Source organism: Halyomorpha halys, unplaced genomic scaffold (assembly GCF_000696795.3).
Source record: "Halyomorpha halys isolate HHAL.00 unplaced genomic scaffold, Hhal_1.1 Scaffold363.1, whole genome shotgun sequence".
Taxonomy (NCBI): Eukaryota; Metazoa; Arthropoda; class Insecta; order Hemiptera; family Pentatomidae; genus Halyomorpha; species Halyomorpha halys.
The window spans coordinates 469408-494439 of NW_027106613.1; the positions used below are offsets into that span (position 1 = coordinate 469408).

General features: G+C 29.1%; 1 protein-coding gene across 2 annotated transcripts in view; it reads left to right on the forward strand.

Annotated features, from left to right (window-relative positions):
- Positions 1-25032, forward strand: part of LOC106681750 (uncharacterized) — a 186304-nt gene that overhangs the window by 11915 nt on the left and 149357 nt on the right. For both annotated transcript variants that reach the window (XM_067044987.1, XM_067044986.1), the window contains exon 2: positions 22203-22317. In XM_067044987.1, coding sequence (XP_066901088.1) covers positions 22231-22317 — 87 coding nt within the window. In that variant the 5' untranslated portion in view covers positions 22203-22230. The remainder of the gene's footprint in view (positions 1-22202; positions 22318-25032) is intronic.

The following is a 25032-nucleotide window of genomic DNA, read 5'->3' on the forward strand; positions in this document are numbered from 1 at the left end:
TTCGATGTTTTTAAGCATTAATAGAACGATTAAATAACCACAGACACCAAAACCAAAATAATATAATATGACCAATATATTTGTTGTAATTTTATTAGAACTAATTATATTATCACATAATAAAAAGAAAACAAAAGAAGTCACTTCTTAAGTTCGGCTATTTGCGTTGGTCTGGGAATGTCTGTATTATTTCATATAAGATATAACTACACAAAAATTATTATAGAATATTTCACCTGGATCATTCTTATTATATTGCCCTCCAAAACTTTTTATAATTATATTAATAGATGATGGGGTTTGTTAATGAACATAAAAGTGGTTATTGAAAGTTTTAAATTTAGGAAATAATTTAATAGAAGAAATTATTGGGACAAAGGCAATTAGCCGGCATTAATGAATTTTAAGGAAAAAAAGGAATACAGACAGAATAAGGAATCCTTGAGAATGACCTGAGAGGTCGAAACGTTGGATGTTAAAAAGAATAAAGTTGAGAGAAAAGAGATCAAAATTGTTAAAAAAGTTAATAGATGATATTAAATGTTGACTTTAAAATTTTGCATGACTGTTCCCATGACTGACAGATAGGTTATTTAAATAACAGTCTCGGAGCATAGGTGGGACGAGATACAATCTACAGTTATCTAACCCGAATTGGGACACACACCCGGTACTGATTCTCTGGGATCTGTTTTCTTTATCATGTATACAAGTTCATATTTTATTATTTTTTATCATTATTAATTATGATTATATTATAATATCATATAATTATAAATGATTTGATAAGGATGTTTTATATGATTATCAAATCATTTATAATATCATATAATTATAAATGATTTGATAAGGATGTTTTATATGATTATCAAATCATTTATAATATCATATAATTATAACTAAAAATATGTTCCTATGGTTTTCATCATCCTATTTTTATTCTTCTAAACAATTAAATTATTTTCGAATTATAATCCATTCATCTGCTCAAATACCTGACCACTACGGTTGTCTGTACTCAGAAGATGGCACAACACTATTAAGTCCTATTTGAATAAAGTACGGTTGAACTAAGCAATGATGAAGTACGATCTCCCGTTTAGAGCTCTGGACAGATTCCTTGCCACACTTTTTTTTTTTAAAATAATCTAAGGGGGTAGAATTGCGTGAAAAATTACATTTGATGGTGATTTTTGTAGAAACTATCATTGATTGTATAGGGTTTTTTTTTAAGCCCGATAGAACTTGAAATTGTAAAAAATAACACAAAAAATTAAATTGTAATCACAATTTTTTTTTTATTCGAAAGATCAATACGTGACATTAACATTTGAAAATGATTTCGGGCATATGGGCACCGCGGCTGTTCTTGACGAAGCGCATTCTGTAAAATTGTGTTCAGCGATGAGGCGCATTTTTGGCTTAACGGGTTTGTTAATAAGCAAAATTGCCGCATATGGTCGTGCGATTTGACACCTCTCGATTATTTCCTGTGGGGCTACGTGAAGTCACTGGTTTATGCTGATAAACCAGCAACAATTGACGCCTTGGAGGCCAGCATTGTTCGTGTTATTCTTGACATACGGCCAGCAGTGCTCGAAAAAGTGGCCCAAAATTGGACGTCCAGAATGCGCTTCGTCAAGAACAGCCGCGGAGCCCATATGCCCGAAATCATTTTCAAATGTTAATGTCACGTATTGATCTTTCGAATAAAAAAAAAATTTTGATTACAATTTAATTTTTTGTGTTATTTTTTACAATTTCAAGTTCTATCGGGCTTAAAAAAACACCCTATATTAGGATCCAACTTTCGGGATTGCTCAGCCTTTTATGATTGTATGATGTTCAGAAGTATATTGAAGAAAATATCTTCACAGAATTTCCTTACGAGCCTCTTCTATTTCCTGATAATGTGATGATTTTACCAGGAGATGAATTGCTTGAAAGTTTTACAAACGTGCACAATTTACTTAAAAATATTTTTTTGAAACATCACACACTATCCCTGGTTTCCCTCCCATCTTTTATGATTTTATTTATATTTCAGAGAAAAATAATAGTCTTTATTATTGTTAATATCAATCACCGATTTTAATGAAATTGTATGTGTTAGTTGAATTGTGGATCATATTTGACTCATTTTTTTTTTTTTATATCGTCATAAGTTCGCAATAATATAGTTTAAACTACTGTGTTGTATTAAGAGCTCTTGAAATAAGAGAAACGAAATTTTTTAGTAATTTAAATGAGTCAAGGGCTTTTTAGGATCGGTAAAAGTTGAGAATTAAAAATAATTCAAACAACCATAACATAATTTATTAAACTGCCTGACAAATTTCAGATAAATATATATTGCTGAACAATATAAAAAACGTTTATTCATATTTCCATGTTCATATTGAATACGTTGCCTATTATTTAGGTCAAATTATAAAAATGTTAGATGAATAATAAATAACTTTGTTCATCGATTTTAATAATTAATTATTATTTTATAACTTTTGGTATGGGAAATGTTAAAAGTGAGATAAAATATGATATATTTAAACTCTAGTATCTTAATCTAAAATTGTAGAGAAAAATCTGGTATTCATACAATAGGGGTATTCATTATGTGTTCAATATAATATGTTTTACCGTGTTAAATGTTATAAGTATAGGATCGTGAGCAGCCCTATTTAAAGTCCTGTTAAATGATAAACGCATAAGAGCTCCTAGCGAATTTCCTGAGCAACTTGTTTTATAACCTTTCCTTCTAAAATATCATGTTATTGTTTACTTCTAACTTTTTATTAAAGTAATTTATTACATAATGCCTAAATTGAGTGAAAAGTGGAAGTCTTGTAAAAGTTTGGCTACTGAGTGACTTTTTGATCTTCTAACTTGTGAGGAAGAGAATCAAGATGAGCTAATTGACAACTGTCATTGCATTATTATTATTGTCATTCATTGCTTTATTAGTTATAAAAACATCCAAAACAATACTAATATAATCAAAACACAAACTACAAGCAGGTTACTAACACGACAACAAATAAAATTGTGACGAGCTCAACTGGTCTGATAGACGCCATTCTCCATTTAGTAGACCTAGTAACAGACTCTCAACCATGTTATATCGTTTTAACATGGCAAATGAAGGAAATATTTCTCCATTTATCACGCTTTAACATGTTTAACTAAAGATCATGAATACCCCTAATGTAGGAAGGTTTGATTAATTTTATAAAGAAAGATTTTGTCGAGAAAAAACTGATAATATTCGTAATTTAGATGAAACAAAAAAAGTTGCAACATTCCGAGTTTTTGTAAAAAAATAAATATTAATAATAATAAAGGCCATAGGAACCCGGAGGTTCGATGCCGATACCATCAATCATTCTCTACATAGATCCTTCCTGTGATGATCCTCCAAACCCAATCCAACTATTTAAGTTTTAACGAAAACCAGTTGATAGGTACGTTTCGGTCTACCCTTCGGACGTTTACCCGTCGATTCAGTGTTCATTAACATTTTAGGGATCCGCTCGTTACTACGTCCTACAACCTTACATGCCCATCTTATACGTAAAAAAAAATAAAATTAATTGAAAAATAATAAAGTTTCAAAACATCTTCCAAGAAAATCTGGAAGCTGTATAACGTTTGAGATTTTGTAAAAAAGAAAAAAAATTAGGTTCCAGAATATCTTCCAACAAACCACAGATCCGTATTCAGAAACCCAAAAAACTGGGAAACGCCAAAAATTACGACTTGAAAACTTTTCTCTATTTGCTATTTTCTGTGTTAGTTTGGCTGGACTATAAATATTAAACGTCTAACTATCAGAAGTTCGAATAGTTTCGAAAAAAAAAGAAGTTTTATTCCCTTAAACTTTGAATTGAAAAGTTCTATCCATTTTACAAAACCCGTAGAAAGTGATGAGTATTGGAAGATGCACAGACTCGATTACTACCATTGGATAACCCACGATTAGATGATTGGTCCGATTGTATCTGGGTCTGAGTGAGCACGCACCGGTTTAGGAAGCAGTTGTTCAGTAAACACAGGGTTAGTGTTCCTCGGGCTAAATATATCTATGGTTGTTGAGATAGGTATTTTCGACCGGGTTTCCTTTGTATGAACCAAATATAATGATAATTTTAGTTTAACCAGAATTATTTCTTTAAATAAATTAATTAGTATCCAGGTTAAGTCTTTAAACATTCATATTTATTGAGGTGTAGATAGGTGACCGTAGATTAGTAGTGTAGGAGATGGTCGGGGGGTGTGGTCAGAAAAAAAAACCACAAATAAACATAAAATTATTTGTGCTGACGTTTCAACCTGAACTTCAGATTTTCATCAGGGCTATAAAACAAAAAGAGATAACAACCATCAGAGAAACATAAAAATAAAAATAAATAATAAACTAACAAATTTGGAAACATACATTAAAAGTTTCACTAATACATACATTTTCAATGCATTGCTGTGTATATTTATAAATTTGTTAATTTATTATTTATTCAGGTCGAAACGTCGGCACCTATAAATAATTTTTTGTTTGTTTTGTTTCGTTTTTTTTGCTGACCGCACCCTCCGACCATTTTCTCCACTTCTTTATTATTTCTTTAAAAATTCATCTTACTCTTCAAGAAATAATAAAGATTTTTTTCAGACTTAACTTAGATACTAATTTATTTATTTAGATTGAGGTGTTGACCGTAGATTACTGATTGGAGAAGATGGTCGGTGGGTGCTGTCAGCAAAGAACAACATAAATAAACAAAAAAATATTTATTTTTCCCGACGTTTCGACCTGAGTTTCAGGTCTTCATCAGGGCTCTAGAACAAAGGAGATAACACCTTTTTTAGGTGTTTAGAGAAACATTTAGAGAAATGTAAAATTGAAAAGAAATACAAACAAATTTGAATACAAAAAACAAAATACAAACGTCGGTATAAATAAATATTTTTTTGTTTACTTATATTGTTCTTTGCTGACAATAAAATCTTGGTTTTATATTGATTTATATTGGTTTTGGATGACATTAAAATCTAAAATGTTTTTTTTTTTTTTTTACTGCACCCGGACCATATTCCATTCATCTAAAATGGTATAATTCATTTGCTGAATAAAATGTTTTTCTTGTTTTTTAACATGCTAGTTTTAAACATTGTCTTATTATAGTTTTCTTATATTACTAAATTTTGTAAAAAAAAAATAAAATAATAAATGAAATACAATTATAAGAATGAGAAAACAATATCTTTCGTTAGTAAATTACCTTTTATATAATTTCCATTAACCCTTTGGTTCAAGTATGGTTTAACATCAGGACGCCTGATTCATCCTCTTGCCGGATGTCCGGGAAGTCTTCCAATGTGGGAGCCGCGGACTCTTTCTTCTCCACTGAAAAGAAAAAACACTGCTTCCAGGTTTAAGATTTGTCAATATGCTTTAAGTCCCTTGTAGGTTTGTACCTTGTACTTGATGGTTTTAAAGGACGCTAAAAATAAATTAGACTTTATTTTTTCTAAACAATTTTTTTTTGTCTTCTTTACTGGAAGCGAGTTAAATTCGATAAAGGATCTTTTGTCCTTTTCTACATAAAACTACAAATACATATAATAACCATTGAATACATGTAGAACATAGGCGGCATAATATAATATAAAAATTTTTGGAAGATAGTCCGGGTGGCGGTCAATACAGGTATCAAAATTGTTAAAGAAAACTATTGTTAACCAACGTTTCGCCCTATTTTACAGAGCTTCTTCAAGGCTGTCTGATTGAAGAAGAGATAACCAAGGCGAAGTTTTTTTTTTTTTTTAAATAAATCCGAAAACGTAATTATAACTAATAGTAAGTGTAATAGTAAAGTTGAAAAAAAGATAGTTAAAAACTATTAAGTATGTTAAAAATAAATTAATTAATGAAATTAAAACAAATAAGTTAGAAAAAAATTTGTGTAAATTTTTTTTTTTTCAATAAACTAAAACAAAACCTTCCCAGAAGAGAGTAAACAATTAACTGATTTCTAGGGAGGGTGGTCCTATATTACAGGACCCCATAGACAAACGACCAATAGGTCTATTAGGGGTGAAGTCACGTTCTACCCAAGGTAAGCCACCTGCTAGTTCTAGCATCACGAAGTCAGCAGGTACACTGGGGTACAACACCAAAGTGTCAACAAGATTCAATATTTGATTTATATTGGGGCTCCAATATATGGTCTGCCTTCTTGGTATTATGGCAAACCGAGACTAGATAAATAAATAAATAGTTTTAAAAGACCAGAATGGGTATATTGTCTATTATATATTGACTTATAGGTATATTGTATATTGACTATATACATTATATATTTGTTTTGTTTTTTTCCATTCCGTGACAACCAACGAAATGGACAACATATTGTAGATTACTGTAGTACACGAGCACTTTCGATGGCTTCTATGAGAAAAACTGCAATTTTCTTATAATTTCTATGTTTACTTGGTTGGTTAATACTTGTGTTATAGTTTTTGTGATTTTGTTTCTTTTGTTTTTCAAGTTGTGATTTATTATCTCAGAAGTCATTTTGATCACTCAAATAACAAACATTTTGAAAGATCCTTTTAGGGAAGAGAAAACTGTCCAGTATTTTCGAATTTTGGCCCCGATATTGCATGCTGAATCCTAAAGCACATATAAGTACATTATTTGAATTATTTAGTTAATTTTTTTTTTTAATGACGTACTTTTTGGTCAACTCTGGCATACGGGGGGGGGGGATTATCTATAGCTAACCATCTTATTCTAAACAAGGTGAGGAGAGGGAGGTGACATGTTTTCATTTCGTCGGGACTCCACAAAAGGGGTATTCATGATATTGTGTTAAATGTAAAATGTTTTACCATGTTAAATGTTATAAGTATAGCATTTAAAGTCATATTAAATGATAAACTCATAAGAGCTCCTAGCGAATTTTCTGAGCAACTTATTTGGTAACCTTTCCTTTCAAAACTTCTTGTTATTGTTTACTTCTAAGTTTTAATTACAGTAATTTATTACAACATGCCTAAAATAAGTGAAGAGTAGAAGTGTAAAAGTTTGGCTACTGATTATATTTTTTTTAAAAAAATTACGAGAAAGTAATCTAACACAACAAATAAAACGGTGACCAGCTCACTTGGTCTGTTTCGTGACGACATTCTTCATTTAACAGACCTAGTAATAGACTCTCACCCATGTTACATGTTATATCGTTTTAAATTGGTAAAAGAAGGAAATATTTCTCCATTTAACCTAAGTTTTTCCATTTAACACGCTTTAACATGTTAAACTAAACATCATGAATACTCCCGGATTCAACCGATGCTGCAGCAGCCAGCCACGATGCAGTCAAGGTTGACACTTAAAATCTCTCTGCTACTATCATCTCGTACTTGAATGTAGCAATGCAAGCAACTGTTCATGGGCTTTGCCCTTAGCGGGATGGATTTGATTGCTCACTAAAGACAAAATGGAGTATTTCGCCAGTCCCAGATAGATTCAATAAATATTAACTATGCTGAAAAAATAAATCTGAGGATTTTATATTATGCTATTTCATTTCTGTTATTTCCACATGTTTACTGGAAATTGAAATTATATGGTTTTCTTAATTTTCCTTACCCACGTTATTAGTTATGTTCACCATATATTATTATTGTTGTTTTCTATTCACTTATTTAACACTTTATATATATATATATAAAGAATAAAAAAAATCCACTTATTTTGTCTAATTTAATTTCATATTTTGTTTCTTTATCTAATATTATGGCTACATATTTCATTAGTTACATGTATTTTCTTTTTCTCACTTTTATTTTTTCTTTCTATAATTTTAATTTTTAAATTATTAATAAACTAAAATATTTATATTACTTTACATTATATAACTTCAAATTTTTATTTTTATTTTGTTTTCTTAATTATGTTATTTTTACTTACTTATTTAATTATCTATATATTCATTTTATTTTCCATTTCTTTCATTACTTTAATTTTATTATTTTCATTCTGTACAACTATTTACTTTATGTCATTCTGTTTATATTTTCTTTTTTGTATTCATTGGTTGTTATCTTGTTCTTTGTTATTAGCCCTGACGAAGGCTAGAAACTCTTGCCGAAACGTCGGCACTATTAAATGAGTTATTTCATATTTGTGTTATATTCATACCCGGTCAACTATGTCTCATAATTATATGGTTGAGCAATTAACTCTTCAGTAAATTAATATTAAAATTCTAAAAATATATCTTTTTATTGTTTCCTTTTTTTGGGATGGAATATTCCATTTTGTCCTACGTGGCCCATTCAGAACATGCACTATACTTGTCGATGTTTTAATTAGAAATATGTGTTGCATATTTTTCTTATTATTCTTATATGTAAACATATAAAATCATATATTTTATAAGATTATAAAATCAAAAAGAATTAGTTCCGTACTTTTACCGTGGCATTAAACTAAATTGGATACTGCGCTTGGGATCTGTAATGGTTGAGCAATTTGTAGCGACCTCTTCTGGGAGCCCAATAAGGTCAGATCTGATGCAGTAGTCGTTCCGTATCTAGTCTCTATTTATTTGCTTTTTATCTTCTATGTTACTCTGAATGGATGTGGCTTAGAAATTCACCAACTGCTCATATATCTTCATCAAAACGTCTTTGGATATCCTGTTCATCTGTTCATCACCTATGTTCCTTCTTTTGAGTTTTAATTACTAGGTGTTGGATGATACGAAAGCTCTGACGATATTCAGGTAATCTCACTGATCTAAGTTCTTTGTGTATATCGTTCACCAAAACATTTAGAATAAAACAGAGAAAATGGTTGGGTTTATGGTCAGAAATGAAACAAAGTTAGGTGATGTGTCCTTAATTTAAAGCCTTCAAGGGGATTAATTCGACATAAGAATTCGATGGTGAAATACAGGTGGTGAATATAGAAATTCGAATAAAAATCGATTTCCCAACTTCCTCATGGAATTGATGAATCAATAAGCTATTCAAAAATGAATTATTACCAATAAGCAACTTTATTTTTAAAATTCAAAATAATATAATAAAAAAAACTTATCAACATTTTATTTGATACTTAATAGGGGAGTAAAGGGGAAATAATTTAATTAATTTAGATAATTAATAATGCTTTAATCATAATTATTTATAAATAATTTAAAGTTACGAAAAAGTGAAAAATGAAAGGTATAAGTAATTAAATAAACACTAAATGACAATATTTTGTATGTTAAATAATAGAATTAAAGGCTCCCATTTTACAAATTATATAACCGTACATTTAATTGTACTATCCGTTGCTCAAATTATATAACTGTAATTTTCAAGTTCAAATTGTATTTTTTTTTTAATATAGTGTAAGTAGGAAAAAAAAAAGTTTTCAAATCATTATCTCAGAACTTTAATATATAATTAATATTTTTATAACATTTTGGGGTTTTTATTGGTCATTTCCACACATTTCTATCTTCATCCCTATTGTTATATTAAAATTATTTTCAATTCCACAACTCTTGGATGCACTGGAATAAATTTATATAAAATTCTGCTTGTTTTTTTATTTTATTTATTTTTTTAATGATTTTTGTTCTTTTAAATATACTAAAAAATTCCATCAATTTGTAATAATTGTCCAAAAAACGTATAATATTATGAAACATTTTATATTCTTATTTCGGTCAAATGTATTTATTAAGCTTCCTTAATTAAACTAAAAAGTTTTTAAATTTCCTTATTATCTGTAAACTCCTGGAACACTATGAGAATGTTGATTTTTATTTTACAAAAACGGATTTTTACCCTCACCTATGTTAATTTGGTTTATAATGAGACTCTCTTATTATTTTCAAACTAATGTAGTTCAGTTATTTGTTCCGCTTTATAAATTAATAAATAAAACAATAATTCTTTTTAGGATTCTCGGAAAACCCTCCGAATACTTAGAGCAAGAACTCTCAGTGACCTTTACACTGAGTTTTAGTATCAAGAGTATAAAAACAGAAAAACTAGCTCAGATATCGTAAACAATTTAAAATCTATGAACAGTTTCTCATATGAATCATACTCTGGAATAGACTATGATTTTTTATTGTAACTACAGCCTCATTAAATTTTACTTTTCAATGGAAAACTGCCCGACGACGGTTTCATTTAAGGTAAAAAAGGGTGATCTACTTTGTTAGATGTCACTCAGCAGGTGTCCATAAAAAAATGTGGTTCCATGACAGCGGCGGGATTTCAGCCCGGCTCGGTGCGGTAACTTTTCTTGCTTTTTATTCATTCTTCTTTAGAAAAGAAGCAAGGAGACAGGTCAGCATATAGTGACAATTGACAATAGGACCACTTTTCGTCTCTTCTTCAGTAACTAAAACAAAAATGAAATAAAACAAATAGCTCTAATCATTAAAAGGCATTCTAATAAAACCTATTGGGAGTTCAGAGTTTTTTTCAATTTCAAGATATAAGTATTTGTCGATATTACGGGGTAATTTAGTCAAACGTGTAACCAAATTCTTCTTCTAGAAAAAAGTAGTACAAAATAAAATAAGATAAAAAAGTAATAGAAAGAGAAACACTGTATTACACGTGCAGCATACTACTAAATTTAATTAAACGATTTTTAAGCTTAAATTAGACATATTGCGGAATATAAACAAAAACCTAGAACAAAGAATCTTAAGAATATGAGTATATATTTAAAAAAGCAAAGCATATTTCTGGCCTTATGACAAATTACAATAAATAAAAAAATTGTGGCAATCTTGACCCAACACCGACAAAGTGAAATTTCTGGAAATGAAATATTGTATTAAAATTTTATTAATTATGATCTTATTTTACTAAAATACCAAAAAAAAAAATATTTATTTTATTATTTAATTATAATTAGTAAATTATGTTTTATTTAATTATAGTTTACATTATCATTTGTATTATATTTCTGCCGCCATCATCTCGACTTTTCGCCCTATCTCGGTTGTAGTATGAAGAAACAATTTTGAATTATATAGCTCATTTCCAAAACTTACAGTATGCAGCTACGATTAAAAAATAAATAAATAAAGAAACAGTGAGCGTTATCATAAAATCATAAAAAGGGGTAAATTTAGGAACTTTACAAAAATGAAATAATATAATTACGTAAATTTCGTAAAAAAGGTTGGGCAACTATGAAACTTTTTTTTATAATCGAACTTTATTTATTGATAGATATTACAATCTGCCACACCGTTGTGGGCAATAGGTAATGGTGATGAATGGTCACATTCTCACTAAAATGAAATAAAATAAGAATGAAAAATAAATAAATAAATGAAAAAAGTACATATAAATAAAAATAATGAACATAATCAAACTGTGTGCATGAAAAAATAAAATAATGATAAAAACAAAAGAATGTCTAGTCTAATTTATACTCCTATATACTCTATGAAACTGATAGCTAAATTGCTATGGATTCGATATTTATTTGTCGATGGTTCATTCATAATAAGGGTCGTATCTATGACAATCAAAGCTATTAGTTTTAGCAATAGCTAATTTTTGCCCATCTCTGGTTTAGGTATACAATTAAAAAAAAATTATAGATATTCAAAATAATTAAAAAAAAAAATAATATGTTCAATTTTAACCAAAATGAACCCATACATGAGAAAAATTAAAGTTGGAAGTTTTTGTTATATCATTTCCTGTACTAATATACGGTTCTGCACTGATAGTGATTCTTTTGTTGTCATCATCAATTTTACGTTTAAATTATGTTGTTGGATAAATTTTTTGTAAGGCTCATGTTTAGGTTTGCAGTATGACCTCACTTAACGGGTCCCGTCTTAGCCAGGGCCGCAAAAGAAATAAAGTGCTGAAAACACTAGGTTCGGTAAAATAAAACAAAATAACTGAATTTTTGGACAACTGTTTATAATTAACTCTTTAAATTGAATAATTTATAATAATAAGCTTTGATTTTTTTTTTTTTTTTTACAATGGCTCAATAAATTTCACTTCATGATATTATATATTATGTATATCTCTTGTATATTATATTTTGTTTTATTTTCACCTGACATATATATAAGTTAAATTAATTATTGGAGGTTATTTTTTTTATAAACTCCGCATTAACCTCATATGACCGTAACAAGGACAGATAAGCAGGGTTAGGTATATATGTAAAAAAATAATAAAAAATTACAGTGGTTAGTGCTAAATGATGGTATGGTGTACACAGAATATTATGATGAAAAATGCCTGGCACACTCAATGTCTCCGTTTTAGACGGAGACAAAAGAAAAAATGTTTAACATTTTTTCTTTCAATTAAAAAAAAAAAAAAAGGAGGAAGCGACTATTGAGGAAGTAGCAAACTTATCTAATTCTATTCTGCTTCCGAAACTTCTTAAGAAGAAATTCGAATTAATAGGCAACATATATGGGAAGGGGCGTTGATTATGTGCAGTAATAGTGATGTCAGGTGAGTTGGATAAATTACATTAGCTCATCCTGCTGTGAGGGAGGAACAGGTGGTGGAGGGCCGTGCAGCTGCAACAAACTGCCACCGCCACCAACAAACCCTCAACAAAAAAAAGAACAACAAAAACTCTCTAAGCTGCCCGAGCGAACACAGCTACCGTACTGGCTTGGCTAACAGGCTTGAAGACTTTTATCTCACAACTTTTATCATTTATCAAGCTTCTCCTTAATCTACAATAATAATACATATTGTAAATATAATATACTTTTTTATGCAATATACATTATTTAGATTATAAACATTAAAGTACACCTAATAGTACAAATTAACCGCTCAAAATATTCCTAATCAGGTCTATGTTACCAAATTAGAACCGGAGATATATAATAAAATATTTGTAAAGTTTTTCTTTGATTGAAATTACTTTATCTTCATTATAAAGGTGGTAAATTGTGCTATTGAAAATCAACTGTGTTAATTTAATAATTAACTTTATCAATTTAATATAAAAAATTGACAAAATAGGGTAATTATGGGCTGAAATTAATGACCTGGGTAGAAAAGCCGGCATAAAGTTTTTTAAAATTGTATTAAGATTGTCCTTGAGGATTGTCCGAATTGTCCGAAACGTCGACTTATAAAGAAATATAAATTGTTTTGAGACTAAAATTAGATAAAATTTATTTTATTTAAACAATAATAACCAGTTTAAAGAAAGTGTAAATTTATATATAAAGTAAAATAAAATATTTGTTAAGTTTTTCTTTATTTGAAATTACTTTATCTTCATTATAAAGGAATAAAATTAAAATATATTGATATGAACTGAAATTGTGGAAATTGAGTTTTCTTACAGTTATAGGCAGAAAATAAATGTCCAAAAATTTATTATTTTTTATTTATCTGAAAATTTGTACTAAATGGTTTCAAAAGACGCTAATAAATCTGACTTAGTTTTTTCCTAAAAAAACAAAAATAGAAGGTCCACTGTACTTGATGCATGTTTTGTTTGCTTACAATTTTTAACAGATTTAAACACATTTAATACGATGTTATTTATTTTAAAATTCGTAACAATGGATTTCAAAAGACGCTAAAAATAAGTTTGACTGGATTTTTCTTTAAAAAAAAAATTAATAAATAAAATTGGCCTACTTTACTTAAAGGGTCTTTTTTAATAACACAATTTATAATTTGAATAGATCTAAATTCATTTAATATGATCTTAAAAAAATTGAAAATTCGCATTAAAGGGTTTCAGAAGACTCCTACTTAACTATTAGCGTGTTATATTTTTAAATAGATTTAAACTCATTTCTTACAATCAAAAATATTTTGTTCTTATTTTTTAAAATATGATAATTCTTAAAAAATTCTGAAATTAAATAATTATATTTTTTTGCTCCAAATTCGCGTTGGTAAAAACCCTCAGACTCTCGTGTTCAGTATTTTTGAACTAGTGTAGTTAAAAACGGTGATCCCAAGTGTGCAGCCTCCCCTTGTAAGAATAAATCTTATCAACCACAGTAAGCCCAACGTTTTTAATATAAAGTTAAATAATAATTTTAAAAACTTACTCTAACACAGCTTTATTCTGTATCTATCTCACATTTTTGTAACGTTTTGGCCTGTTCTATTGGTCATTTTTATCTCCACCGCAGTCAACACATTAAAATCTATTTTCAAACATACAAATCCTGGAAGTATTTGTGATCGCTTATTTAAAATTCTGCTAATCCCAGTGTATTGACTGTCATTTTTCTTGGGATTTGTATATCTGCAATTTTAAAAATATTTTTTTTTTAAGATTGCTTGTTTTTTAGAAGAGAGCTTTTAGAAATAATAAGAATAGCAGAACATCATAATAATGCAATACATTACAATACAGGTGCAAGAAAGTTTATTGTAACACATGCCGAACTCTTGAACTGCATCTGCATTTTGAAAACAAAAAATAGCTAAATAGGATGTTCAGTTCATTATACTAAAAAGTAATAGAACGCTTACTGTAAACTAAGTTACTAAAACTGAAATATGGTTAAAACAGAAAATGGTAACTTTATCACATAGGGTTTTTATAGAGACTAAAAACAAATAATTTTTTTAATTTTGCTTAAATATGATCGAAAAATAAATTTATATGTTTTGAACTATTAGACATATTTTTTAAAAATAAATCTTTTGTAAGATATTAACTTACACGTTGTAGATATAAGATATCTGTGGAAAATAAGTGTAAGCTCCTACACTTACTTTACCTAAGTAATTGAGCAGCTAGGCATTAGCAAAATTTAAAATAAACTCTCACATATACTTAAAATATCTTGTATTTAGTTTATAGATAGATAATTATTGTTTGAAGAAGGAAAAAGCAGGGGGAAAAATATATTTGTGTATCATAGTTCATGTTGTGTATCATATGGCAGTGTATATTTGTCCAGTCATGGACTGATGAGCTACGCTCTGTTCTAGCAACCCAATTTATTTGGGCAGCACTGCCAACTATAGATTTTAATTATTGGAGAAGTTTGTCGAGGGGTGCGGTCAGCAAAGAACAAAATAAATAAACAAAACAATATTTATTTATTTTATGCCGACGTTTCGACCTGAGTTTCAGGTCTTCATCAGGGCTACAAAACAAAAGAGATAACAACAACATTTAGAGAAACATAAAAGGTTTTATCTTTAGTCTTTTTGAATGTAATTTTTATTAAAAAATAAAATAAAGTTGTTTTTAATAAATAAAATTATTATATAGCTACGAATTCTGTATATTGTTGTAATTTATTTACCCAGTGATTACTGATAATACTATTGTAAACATTAAATAAACATGGAGATTTAAAAATTATTCATCGTATGACAGGCTATTGTTTGTGAGTTGGCGCGACGCCATGACCCAGCTGATTTGCATTCGTGAGCGGTCCTCCTCGTATCCAGACGGTACTCTCCAACGGAGTAGCCTCTGGAACAAAATAAAAAACTCCAAAAAGTGCTGGAACCGGTTAGGCCCGCGACTGGTTTCTTAATGCGCGTGCCCTCCACTCTCGGCTTTACTGTTAGTCCTCCAGCGGGTTCCCTATATGCAGTCTGTTTATATAATAATTTATAAGAATTATAAAGACAATTGTAATAACTACTTTATTATATTAGTATATTATCTAAAACTCAGTTGTTATATTATGTATATATTTAAAAAAAATATATGTATAAATAAATAATTGACCCATGTGAGTTTAAGGAGATGGTCAAAGCTGCAGTCAAGAAGAACAAATAGTTTTCAACTATTGATTTATTGCCGACGTTTCGTGTTTCTACCCACAAGGTAGGTCTTCTACAGGGCTGTTGTGATGGGTAGAGATGTAAACAGTCAGACCCGGTTCTTTGTTTACATCTCCACCCATCGTAACAGCCCTGACAAATGCTTCATTGAGGGTCGAAACGTTGGCAATAAATAAATAGTTGAACTACTTTTCTTCTATGAGTTTACTAGGTGTACTCCAAGGTTTCATCCTCGTTAAATACAAACAGTTTCATATACATGACTAGGAATTTAATAGGAAAGCCAAAATATGTTTTTATGTTCACATAAATGAGATTTATTTTTATTTTCACGAAAAGAAAATTTAATTTAAAACGCCTAAAAATGAACAAAGTTATGTAAAAAGCTTTTTAATTTGTTAAAAGGTTTTAAAATTAGATTTATATCAACCTAATCGTTCAACGTCAGACGTTATGACAAGAGGAAAATAATCCGATCTGTGTTGTAAATTTTATCTATGAATCCAATTTTTTTTTTAATTTACGAAAAATTTCTTTCAGATTAAAAAAAAAGTACCAAATGTCGAAATTCATTCAAAATAGTCTAGATGTTACAGAAAAACGTATGTGTAATTATTAACAATTACAGCAGTGAAACTTCAAGAAATGAAGTAATGTAATAAAATTTTATTAATAATGATCGTGGATTGCCTCTCATACCTTAAGTCAGAAAATATTAGTTCCAGAATAATAATAATAATAATTAGAATAGACCAGCCATTTCCGAAGTCAATTCAACATCAACATCTTTTATATTCTAATAGGAGCTCATACTCTCCTATTAGGAGACAGGAGCTCGTTCGATTTACCGGGATTTCAAAGCTCCTCTAACCTTCTACTCTCATATTACAGTATACAAATTTTCCTGATAGAATTTATCAGCGTAACATAGTACTGATGGATTTCCGAGAAAATTTTCAAAATTTTAGCGTAAAAGATACTAAAAAAGCGCTTCGCGTTTCGTGAGTTTCACTTTATTCTTACATAAAAATGTCGAATTAATGGCCAAACAAGCTTTGTGCTTAAGATTCGCAAGAGACATTGCATAAGGTGATATGAGTGCATCAATCTCGTATAATAGTGTAGAGATAATGAATGATAGTCATTCCGTATTATCAGATATTGCCCAGTATCATTTATTGAACACTTTTTAAAGAAACTAGATCGAAACGACAATAAATTTGGCTGAATGGCAAGGAAGTTTAATATTTTTACTGTTAATTTTTTTTTATTACCCTCCATACTTGTTACACTGCTCGTTTAAACATTAAAAATTTTGTGTTCTGGCTTCCAGGTTTATGAACTGTTATGACAGCGATTACGAACAGACCCTTACAAAATTTTTATTAGATTAATTTTTATTAATATATTCTTGTTTGAGAGTGCTTTAGTTTATTTAAAAACAAATTTGATCCTTTTTTTTCTCAACTTAATTCTTTTCAAAACCCTCCTTTTTTTTTTTTTTTCGTTGTTTTTAAAATTAGATTCCTACTTACATAATTTTTTCTATATAATTCTTTCTTAAATTTAAATCTTTTACTAACCACTTCTCTTCTTTCTTTCATTTACATTTGCAAACCTTAAACAGAACCTACCTACAACAGGTTAGGACTCTGTTATCACCTTATCATATAACATAATTTTTCTTAAAACATAATTTAAATTTTCAATATAATTTAATTAATATTTATTACTAATTATTCTGCTTACAACACTAACAATAGGAAGGTTTTGAAAAGAATAAAGTTGAGAAAAAAAGGATCAAATTTATTTTTAAATAAAGATTTTTATTATTTATACGGTTACTTATTTTTAGATTTTTATGATGTTAATGGTTCTGTAATTCTTTTTCTGTTATGAAATATGTTAATTATTAGTAATTTTTTAATATTTTTCATTTTTGTTTTTTACATTTTCTATGGTTTCTACTTTAAGAAATGTTTATTTATAGATTATTTTATTATCTTGGTAATTTATTCCAAGTTATCTATTTGTTGTAGTTAGTTACATTGTAGCTATTGTCAGTTATGTTGTTCCTTCCCTAGTATTTTGTTCTATTCTCTTTTGTACTCTACATTTTTCTTTTCCTTCTTTATTATTATATTTTTTTTTTATTAGTGCAACCTCTATCTGGATATAACAGATTCAAATAAATAGTATATGGTTATTATCGTCTATAGACGCATATGGGTCGTATCGTAATGTTAAAATACCTGAAGGCGTCTTTAATAAGCAGTATTTATTAATGAAAAAATAATTTTCTTGCACAGAAACGAACGAGCTGTACATTTTAGATGTAAGAACTATTATAATTATGTTAGATATGTTTGTTTTTCCATTGTAAATATTTTTGGTGGATTCTATACTGCCTTAATTTTACACCCCCAGTATTCTTCTAAGTTATGCTATCTTGTTTATCAATTTTTACCTTTCTTCGTTTATTATTTCTTGATGGTGTATAATTTAAAAGTAAACGTAGCCATCGAAGCATTAAGTTGGGTGTAAAAAGCGACAGATGGGTCCAAAAAAACGCCTGGAGTATTGTCCGGTGATCTGTGAAGTTTCGGAAGTGAGGTAGGACGTTTTTTGGATCAATGTTAATGGCGGCCTTATCGAAGTGTTGTCTCCTTAGGCAACCCAAACAGTTGCTTTGTTGTAACAATCTATAATTGCTTTACTGTAAATTAGTTTTAAAAATATGTATACCGGAAATGAAAATGTAAAATTTAATACTTTAAGCTAATTATTAAAAACATAATTGATACTAGGATATAAAATATTTATTTCATCTAATATATAAAAATTAATGTTTGTTCGTTTGTACTTAATGCATTGCCATACCGTTCGTCCAATTGTGATGGGCTTTTGGAGTTTCTCAGGAAGATTGTAAGCCATCTTCTTTTCAGACGCCTCGAAGGATTATCAGGGATTGTTAAAGATGAAAGATTAAGAATTAGTGGGTTAGGATGGTTAAGGAGTTTGGAATGAAAAGACGCATATCTGTTTTGGGCCAATTATGCAACGAATGGGATGTTAAGGTCTTAGTGAATGAGTTTATTTGTAACGTAATAGGGAGTATCAAGGATTTTACGTAGTATTTTCGATTGTAAGGATTGGATGCGGGAGGAATTTGATGGTTTGATGGAACCCCAGAGCTCAATTCCATATTTCCAAATTGGTCTGATTATCATAGTGTATACTAATTGTTTGTAGTGAATGGGAAGCTTAGAGCGTTTGTCAAGTAAGTGTTGTAGCAATCGGAATCTACGAGCAGTTTCTTGTCGTTTCAGTCTTGTGTGTGGATTCCAAGTAAGTCTCTTGTCAAGATGGAGTCCTAAGTATCGAATCTGTTCAACAGGCGTTAGTGGAGTATTTAGAAAGGATACTGTAAGACAGGAGGGTAGAGGTTTACGACGAGGAGTAAAGGTGATCTGGTGGGATTTGTCAGGATTTATTTTGATTCTCCAGTTTTGACACCATTCTTCAATAGAAGTTATGTGTGTCTGTAGTGTTTGTGATGCATTAGCTGGGTCGTTGCTTACAGTATACATGTGTTGTATTTTATCAGGATCTTTAACTTTGTAAGTGATTGTTGGTTAGTCGGCTGTATTGGTATATGAGTATTATTACTTACGCCAATTTCTAATTTTAATTAATTCTACTTAATATTAGTAATTTAATTTTTTTTTAAAGTTCTGTTCTACTTGCTATTAGTTAATGTTTTTAAGGGAAGATAAATTTGATGCTAATTATGGGATTTCAGGGGCAAAAATATTGTATTTTATTTCCTTGTTACATTGTCAAATAAAAATTGGATTCTATTTGTTATATTTTGTTACATTTTCAAGCATGTCGCTTCAGGTAAATGAATTTGATGAAATTTCGATTTTTTTTTCTTCCGTTTCATTTCCTTTTTTTTTTTATAGATTTTTAATTTAGTCTTTTTTTCGTTTGTTATTTATTAAATTTATGCTTTTATTTTTTTTTCTTGCCCAGTTTTATTTATTTTTCGAATCCCAACTTATGCATTAGAATATATTATTTTTTTCATATATCATCAATCCTTTCGTATCACATTCGTATGTAATAATTTTTAAAATTGATCAAAATAATAAATAATTATTTATAATCTTTACACTTTCTTGAGACTGGTTATTATTGTTTAATAATAAATTGAAATTTTGTCCAATTTTAGTCTCAAAACACTTTTTTATTTCTTAATAAGTCCTACGTTTCGGCTAGAGAACGTTTAGAACCACGTCATTTTAAAAAACAATTATTCTGCCCAGGCCATTAATATCAGTACATAAATTATCTTTATTAGTCAATAGCTGACATTAAATTAAAAATTAAATTTTTTATCACAGTCAACCTTCTCTATTATATATGAGGAGAAGATGGTTGGGGGTGCGGTCAATGAAAAACACAAATAAGTATGATTAACTTATTTTAATGTGCCAACGTTTCGGCTAGAGTTTCTAGCCTTCTTCAGGGCTGTTCGCTGGAAGATCGAGCGCCTAATAACCGCACCCCCAACCATCTTCTCCTCATTTATCATCCACGGTCAACTATCTCTCATAATTACTTCTCTATTATAATTTATCACAACAATATTTGACTATTTAGTTTAATTTGTGGACTGGTATTATTGAACCAAATTTGTATATTGTTCAGTTAAATTTCGATTATATAATAATAATAACGATATAAATTAAATTCACTTCTCTGAATGTAAGATCGAATATTTCGAACTTAGATCGGAGTAAGTTCGGTTACGCGAATTTTTCGTTTAAAAATACCAACAAAGCTGAATAAATACTGAAGTTCCATCATGTCTCTAGTAACTACCAAACTAGTTTCGTAAATTGTGTAAGTGGCAGATAGTCGACGAAGGCGTGTAAGTATAAAGCAAGGGTCTATAATCGGAACGTGACACTGTTGGATACTCTTTGGAATTCAGTTGCATCAAAGTGGCATGTTTGTCATTTCACGCTAGTCATCGGGTTCCAACCAGTAAATGCTTATTTGCTCAAAATTTGTTATTTATTTTATTTTTTTGTAATATTATGTTACTTGGAATGTGGAGAATTATTGGGGAGGGATGTCACGAAGGGTATAAGCCAATTAAAAATAATAATAATAAAAGTTAAAAGAATCTTACTTGCATTGGATATTTCTTTTCTTTTTTTTTTTTGCCGGAAAAAAATACTTTGTCTTTAAAATTAAAAAATGAACATTATAAAAAAATTACAAAAAAAAAAAAAATTAGAAAACTATTCATTATTATTAAGGACGTGCTCTAAACTGTGTAAAATAACTTTTTAACAATTTATTACGTATTTAATACTACGTTATGGTATCATAAGCTGTAAAGATCAAATCTATTGTATATCGATTCAAAAAAATATAACAACAATATATCATTTTTAATGGTGAAAAAAAAAATACGAAAATGGATTGTATAACATGGATCCATAAATAACTAGTTTGTTGAGGTATTTCAATTATAAAGCGTGAGCACTCTAATTATGATTGTCTTAAAAGTATATTAATGCAATTCTCAAATATTTTACTTATTTTAATTTTTTTTAAAAATAATTTATAGTTAGTTACAACTGTATAAAAATATGTACAAGTAAATTTGCTGTAAGTGATAAAATGATACCAACATGTGGAGAACCTACCCATTGATAGAACTCCAATAACATTTCTAGAACCCATCTCCTTTTAAAATTTTGATACGAATAGTACAATTTGGGTCCTCCAAAGCTTTCCTTGTTTTATAACCGAAATAAAATATACTAGTAATCTAAAATAGGAATATATATTGTACCATTACTTTTTGTATGTCTTCTCATCTAGTCAGTATGTTGCTTGACTTAAATTTGACAATTAATAAATATAATAATGCAGTGTGAAATAGCTTGACTGTTATTTTATTCCGTAGAGTGCACGACTTTCATGATAAAAAAAATTATTTAATTTAAAATTTATTTTTCGTTAAATTATTGAAATCGTGATATTTAAAAATAAAATTAACCTATTCCAGATTGTATTATGTTAGCTATAAAAATATTTTTTTAGTTTTTACGTTCATACAGTTGTTGAATTAATATCTTGGATTTATTTCGATATCGAAAATTAAATGTCATTTATTTGAAATCTTTGGTAAATCCGTATTGTCGTTAAATAACCGTATCTACGAACTTCATTGATTGTTTCTAAATTTATCCTAAAGTTTTTCTGGTGTATTAATGAAATTCCATGATGAGTCTCTTTCTGTTAAAAATAACATAAAGTCATTATTTACAATTTCTTTACATATTTTTTTTATTGATATTAATTGTTTTATTAATATATTTTATTTGTTGTAGGTGCGGCTGGAGTACGTGAAGAGGAGTCATGGCTCCCTTAAAAGAGGCCATATTTTCCAAAGGACTCCTGAATCGACCAGGGCAGAACAATTGTTTCCTTAACAGTGCTGTGCAGGTTAGTTTTGATACAATTACGTGTTTTATTATTTATTTTTAAAATAATAAATCTGACGGTCGATCGTGATTTTGATCAAATCACCTCCTTGTTCAACCGTTGGTGTAGTTACTTTGCTTCCTTACAAAATACTCCACCCCGGAACCTTCATGGGCTGTAGCAGTACAGTTTTAATTTATTTTATTATTTAATAATTATTTATTCTTAGCCACATTCTGAATAATTTGAATAAATGATAGCCCCTTGAGTTATTTTAAACAAGAGAGAATATTGTTCCTAATGTTATTAGAAATATAAATACAAATAAAATCATGTGATATCCTCATTATTACACATATTTATTAAATTATAATGTCTTTTTTAAATCGTTAAATGTTTTATAAGATGTACCCACAATTGGCACAATTACTTATTTTTTTACACAATTACTTATTTTATTTATTTTACACAATTACTTATTTTTTTATTACTTATTTTGACACAATTATTTATTTTTTTTTATTCACGTAATGAAATTAGACCATTTATAACGTATTATAAATTTATTTTGGGATAGAGTTCTCTTCGCTAGTGCAGCATTAGTGAGGCGATTTATCGGTACTTCAACGGTTAATGTATCTTTTACTTGTAAGGATTAGGTTTGTAGAGTATTGTCTTGTTGGCGGTGCTTCAGAAGTAGAGATGCGACTTACCTCGCAAGTTGCCCTTTGTACTAGACAATAGATACAGTTACTTCCTGATGACGATCCATCTCCGATAGTACCAACAGGTGAGCTGCTTCATGGCTGACTCACCAGCAGGTGCTGCCTTCCGGCCCTGCAGGGCTCCTTTGATCCAATTAGTTGTGTCAAGGTTGAAGGGCAGGTGGTCAATATCCGATATATCCACTGTATCGTGTATTTGTATTAGATCTGGTCGAATTTTTAAATGTATATATATTAAATCTAATAATGGATTGATTGATGTCTTTAGTAGCAACCAAAATGACTTGGAGAAATTCCTTTTTCCAGGTTTTTCCAAATTTTCTCTGACCAAACAAAATTTATTCGAACTGATATTTTTTACTTACCCAGACTTGAATCTAGTACTAATGATCATACAATCTTCACTTCTATAATTTATAGTAGAATACTTCCACGAAATAAGGGTTTCATTGTTGCGTCTCATGTTTTACATTGTTTCTCCCAGTCGGTTACTAACAGACAAGTAACTTAGTTAGGAAAATATTTGAACTTAACAAATAAATTATACAAATTATTAAAAGAATAAAATCAACAATAGGCTAAAATCTTACGATTCAGGAAATGCTAGTAATAATTACTAATGCTAATTAGATAGTACCTAAGCTAAAAAAAAGAAATCAATCAAAATTAATTTCAAAATTAGTGCAGAAATAAATAATAACAGAATACCAATACGAATTTACATTGACTGTTCACAAATTTAGGTATTGCTATGAGAATGTTAGTGTTTGCAGCTATGATAGTACAGAAGCCCAAGAGGAAAAAAAAAGGCCATTATTTTACCCTAATTTTTTATTACTTTAATGAAATTAATGTATAATTACTAGTCAAAATTGATGAATCGTGTAAAAAAAATGTACTGAAAAAGTAGTGAGTGAATTTATTGAACGTTTTGAAACATTCTCTAGTTTGTATTCCCCCTAACTATACTTCACAGACTTATCAATTTTGACTAGTATATGTAGTTTTCATTAAAGCAATAAAAATTGAGGTAAAATGAATCAATTTTTTTCACCAGGCTCTTATACTGTGTAGGAACCTAATAGTTCTGGGCAGAACTGGTCCTAAAATAAAACATTTTTCTTCTCTCTTCTCATTTGGAAATTGTTTAGTGGCTATCAGACTATTGGTATCGTAATACAAGTGTAATATAAAAAAAAATAGTGGATATTATGTAAATGCGCCCGTTGATATAACTAAATTACTACCCACATGAACAGCTTTCCCGCATGTAATCCGGTGTTAAGGACCTCTTGAATAGTATTTATTTACAAATATTACACTTGAATAATATAAGTTCTTAATGCTTTGTATGTATCATAAATTTTAAAACTAAAAATCATTAATTTATATGATGAGGTTTGAGTCATTCTCACCCACCCAAGTGCCCCTTGATGTTCAGTCTCAATTCGGATTATCTTAGTGATCGTTATCATAAATATTACTTAAACAGGCTTCAACTCAGTTACTGAAAAGAATTTTCTACCCAATCGGATTCGAACTCGGGTCCTTGAGGTTAGTAGCCACTGGCCTTACCTCAGGGCTACCTGCACCCCCAGAATGTCGTTATTATAAACCCTAATAACCTCACAAAAATGTTTGCTCATCTCTTTAATACCAAAAAATAAATCTTGAATTTCAGTCAGATATACATCTAGAGATGGTAGTTTGATTTTACCTTGATGGTAGCAGTCATCGATCTCGACATTTCCCCTTTGTCAAAGCACCACAGAATTAATATTACTTTTTTTTGTTGCCCAAATATTCAACTTTTTGTCCAACATCAATTTGAGCCTTTTAGTTCCATTATTTTCATTGTACTTTATATTGTGTTCCCTTTTCTTTTCTAACTGATTCACAGGCTTTGAATTCTATCCCTACTTGGTTTATTTTCTAATTTAGGGATGAAAGCTTTCAACTATCCTCTTTTAACTATTTCTGTCTTTCATATACCTGTTTTCTTTTATATATA